The sequence below is a fragment of the Ailuropoda melanoleuca genome, chromosome 4 (assembly GCF_002007445.2).
Source record: "Ailuropoda melanoleuca isolate Jingjing chromosome 4, ASM200744v2, whole genome shotgun sequence".
Classification (NCBI taxonomy): Eukaryota; Metazoa; Chordata; class Mammalia; order Carnivora; family Ursidae; genus Ailuropoda; species Ailuropoda melanoleuca.
Genome location: NC_048221.1, coordinates 66,233,035 through 66,237,827, shown reverse-complemented (window position 1 = coordinate 66,237,827; position 4,793 = coordinate 66,233,035). Strand labels below are relative to the sequence as shown.

Genomic DNA, 4,793 nt, shown 5'->3' with positions numbered 1-4,793 from the left:
GGAGAGGGGAGCAGGGGTAAGGGGGGGGGCTCACTTGCATGGTAGCTTTGAATCTAAGCCTCCACCTTGGAAAGGAGAGCTGGCCCTACTTTGCGTCACAGCCCCCTACCTTGAACCCCGGGAAGGGTTGGCTGCAGGGCCCGGGAAGGCCCCTAGGACAAAAACTTCCTCTTCTCTTCCACTCTCATCTTCCATGTTTCCTTTTAGTTTCCATGCTGTTTTTTCACTTTCACTTCCTCTTCCTCTTGACATGGGCATTGTCTTGGTGATCCCCTGGGCTCCCCGTGGTTGCTCCACCTGCCCTTTTGTCCTATCTCAGAATTTTGTTTCTTTAAAAATAGTTCTTTTTTTTGTCTTCTTTTTGTTTTTGTTTTTTTGGGTTTAGAAATTCCCAGCTTCAGTAATAGGTATAGTTCAAAATGCTAATTGAAGTTTTATTGCATGATAGGAAAGAAAGAAAGAAAGAGAGAGAAAGAAAGAAAGAGAGAGAGAGAAAGAGAGAGAGAGAGAAAGAAAGAAAGAAAGAAAGAAAGAAAGAAAGAAAAAGAAAGAAAGAAAGAAAGAAAAGAAAGAAAGGAAAGAAAGAAAGAAAAAGAAAGACAAAGAAAAAGAGAAAGAAAGAAAGAGAAAGAAAGAAAGAAAGAAAGAAAGAAAGAAAGAAAGAAAGAAAGGAAAGAAAGAGAAAGAAAGAAAGGGAAAATTTCTTTCGAATGCTGAAACTCATCCCAGTTTGCCCAGGACATTCTTGCTTTTAGCTCTGAAAATCCCAAGACCCCCAGGAAGCTGCTCAGTTCCTGGAAAACGGGTTGGTCGTCTTAAGCACAGGCAGCCCTGTGTCCTGTCTGATCCAGCTGCTCCCCTCAGCCTTACAGATTGAGTCTGATACGTTGTTAGGCCAGACCCACAAAGTCAAGCTGAGGAAGCTGCCAGGGCAAACTCTTGGTGGGGCGGGGGGGGAGGTCAATTTCCAGTTGACGCTGTTGGGAAGGGCAAGCCAATTTAATTTAACATTGTCCTGTTCCAAATGGTACCTCAATCAAGCAACCATGCCTGTCTTCCGGAATAGGAAATTATAATTGGCTACATGGTTAGCCTTTCCCCTGAACTGCTTTTTTGCACCTGATTTCTGGTACTTGACCACGGAGCCAGGGAGGTGTAGGGTCACAGTGGAATGACTGCAAACCTGGGGGATGCGGTTCCTGTGAAATGAACCTGTGCCTCGTTGCCTCACAGGATCCGGGGACTGCCGCGGTGGATTTCACCAAGAAGGTATGGAAGCCTTGGGGAGAACCCAACTCCCGAGAGAAGTGCTTGGAGCTGGGCAATCTTGTCGCCCCTTTAGATCACTTCTGGAAAGAACTGGTCCCACAGTATGCCCCTGAAAATCTCTGAGGCCGAGCGCTGGATTTCAGGTTTTCCCGAGCTTGTCCCCGGGGCAAAAGGGACTCACAGGGCAGTACTTCCTGCTGTTTCTATTTCATCGCCAGCCTTGTGATGAGTCACCCGGAGCCATCTGTTCCTGAGGATTAGCCTCATGTGGCTCAGGGGCCTAAATGGCAGTTGTGCAAACCTGGGGAGAGGTGCTGCGAATGCATAAGCCCCATACACCAGCAAGTCTCCAAGTTGGCCATGCGTCATCGATACCTCGGGACTTGGTTAAAATTCAGATGGCTGGGCCCCCACTCCAGTCAGTAGGGACCTGAGAATTTGTATTTCTAGCCAAGTCTTGGTTGTCATTGATGCTTTTGGTCTGGGGACCACACTTTGAAAACTGCAGGTCATAGACATCTTCAGAAGACCTTTGGCACAAAGTGGTTGCGTAATGGCTTGTGTTTTTATGTTTCAGGATCACACTGCTCCCCGGGGACGATCATTCTTCCTTTTCAGGGTATAGCATTTCTTTTTCTCTGTTTTTAACCCCAGTTCCCTCCTGCCATGGAATTGTGAATTCCTCCAGAATGAGCACAGCCCAGCACCCCATGGCAAGCTGGTGAATAATTATGGGGACTCTTGCACCCTTTCCTTAGGGGTGAATTTCAAAGTCGCCTCCTAGAAATCTGATGTTTATAAAAGAAAGGGTGCAAAAGGGCATAGGCTGAGAGAACCAGAGCCCTAAGAGCATGGATGGGAAGCAGGAATGCTGCTGATGGACAGACACGGGGGCCAACCAGAATTGGCGTCCGTGTCCCTGAGCATGAAATGTCCAGGATACATGCCCCCAAATAGTATAGGTGCCATCCCCTCCTCCTTCCCTGGGGCCTCCAAGATTCTTGCAAAGGTCACAGAATCAGAAACTGTCTTAATTTGTGATCCACCACTCACTAGCTATGCTTCATCCCCTAGCTCCTCGAGTGTTTGCATCCAAAAAATCAGACTTCAAATCCGACAGACTCCTGCCCCTCAAACTGTGTTCTGTGAGTCATTGGTGCTAAGAGGTTACTCTGCAGAGATCACACAAGCTTGGGAAACACTGTACCCAACACTCTCAAAGGTTCACAGTGCACACCAGCATGTCTTACAGGAAACAACTTGTTCTTCTCAGCTTTCTTATGTAGTTCCCACTGTGTTTGGCATGGAAGTTCTTCTACCACCATGCTGCCCATATGACCTATTAGTGGTGTTCTCTAGGAAGTACTCTGAGAAACACTGGGTGTTCACGATATCTTTAGGGTGAAGAGTCCTGTGATAAATGGTTTGAAGACCGTCCTGCCGCATAAATAGAGGATGGGGGATGGAAGGGTGGGGTAGGGGTCAGCAAGGGTCCTGGAGCACTGCCACAGGGGGCCTACATACTAGCCCTGGAAAGGTGAGCTCCCAAGGAGGCTGCTGACATCCCAGCTAGGAGAACGAGGCCTTAGGGCCCCTTTGAGGAAGAATCTGGAGCCCAGAAACAGGTTCCAGGCAGTTTTGTCTCAGTATCTGTAAGCTGCTCCTTTTTTTTTTCCCAGCCAAGGAATGGAAGAAACACTGAAGATAACACCCACTAGGACAGTCCAAGGTCAGCGCCATTGCAGCTGTTCTCCTCCAAACAAATGTCGTTGTCTGAGAGGCAGCCAGAGGGGTGGTAGCTCAAAAGGAGGGGGGCCACGTGGAACCTCTGAGGACCCTCCACCCCCTCCCTTCCCTGATTTCCATGCCACAGAGACCCCCACAGCAGCCTGGTAAAACCTGTCCCCAGCACACAATGCAGCCTTTGCGCCCATGCTGGCTCCTTGCAGGTGTCTCCAGCAGGAGCTGTGAGGGAATGAGAGCCCCCCCGTGGCCCAGCTGATCCTCAGGACTTGTCACCTGACCATTCTGATGGGAAAAGCCACACGGGCAGGCTTGGCAGGGGAGGAGGAGTGCCTTATAGTGGGAACATTTCTGAATACAACCAGGCAAGGCTCTTCTCTCCATTCAACAGTGTTCTGAGACCCAGAGTTTAGATCTGAGGAGATTCCTTGGTCTTCAGACCTTCAGAGGTGAAGTCCATGTATGAAGGCAGCTCTGGGCCTCCTCAGTCTCTCATGATGGTGTGGTTCCAGGGACATGAGGTGGCTGTCCTTTGGAGGTGTCATAGCCTCCCTCCTGGAGCCTGATCCTGAACTGCTGGTGGCAGCCAGAGCCTGGGCGGGTCAGGGTGCCTGAGAAAGCTGCCCAGATGCAGGGAGACAGAGCTCCCCAGGTGAAAACAGGGGAAGAGTTTCCCTGAGTCCACAGCACTCACACAGCCCGAATGGCCCAATTAGATACTGCAAAAATAAATAAGTACCGATTTGGGGCATTTATGACTTGTCAAAATGAGGCATAATTTTAAAACATGTTGTACAATAACATGCCCACCAGCCTCGTCTCGATTCTGATAATAATTTGATCCAAGTGGTGCATTTTTCTCTTCTTTTTCAGAATTCAGTGGCAAAGAGAAACTGCATCAGATAAAGAAACCGAGCAATTATTTTGAACACATATCAACTTTCTTTCAGTGAACAACAAAAGATAATTCTCTTGCTCTATATTCACTAGACTATTCAGTTGTATAAAAAATAAAGTAGCATGGAGACAATATTTTCATTTCTTATTGGGAAGTCTTACAGGAGGGATTAGATGGATTTTTAAAATAATGAGATATAGATAAATGATAGATAGATAACATGTGCTGTGTTTGGCATTGTTTTGGCATGTCCCAGATATCCTGTTATTATTGAGAATTGAGAGCCCGAGCTAAGCCTAGCTGGCTTCATGTTCTGATTCTTTCATCTTTTAGCTGGGGGACTGTGGGCCAGTCACTTCCCATTCCTGTGCCTCATTCTCCTCCACAGTAAAATGCAGTTGGTAATAATAGTACCTTCACATAATTATTGTGATGATGGAGGAGACCATCTATGAAAGGGCTTAGCATGGTCATACATAGCCCTCCATAAGCATTGGCTCTAATGACACTTCAAAAATGATTTTCATGACACAAAGATTACCAGAGCAACTTGCCCTAATGACAGCTGCTTCTGCCTCACTGACCAGGGACTTGAGGTTACAACACCAAGTTACTGTATAACAATTCCAGAGTCCTCAGGAAACCAGGAGGTGTAGGCCTATCATCTTCTCAGGCTCCTCCTCTGTAAACAGCATTTGACTTCCAGACCTCCAAAGATCATTCGAAGGAGTAGATGGCGTAGAAGACAGGCAGCAACACAAGGAGGGACCCTAGGATAGAGGCAAGGAACCCAAGCTGCATTAAAACATCCTTCTTTTAAGCTTCTCATCAAATTGAAAAGCCCTCCTTTTAAAATGTAACGTAGATGTCACACTTTAGGATT

General features: G+C 47.3%; 1 protein-coding gene across 1 annotated transcript in view; it reads left to right on the top strand.

Moving 5' to 3' along the window:
- NMS (neuromedin S) overlaps positions 1 to 4,243 on the top strand; it is a 15,519-nt gene extending 11,276 nt beyond the window's left edge. The window contains exons 9-12 of the mRNA XM_034658983.1: positions 1,234 to 1,269; positions 1,847 to 1,888; positions 2,949 to 2,998; positions 3,886 to 4,243. Coding sequence (XP_034514874.1) covers positions 1,234 to 1,269; positions 1,847 to 1,888; positions 2,949 to 2,987 — 117 coding nt within the window. The 3' untranslated portion in view covers positions 2,988 to 2,998; positions 3,886 to 4,243. The remainder of the gene's footprint in view (positions 1 to 1,233; positions 1,270 to 1,846; positions 1,889 to 2,948; positions 2,999 to 3,885) is intronic.
- Positions 4,244 to 4,793: the final 550 nt, after the last annotated feature.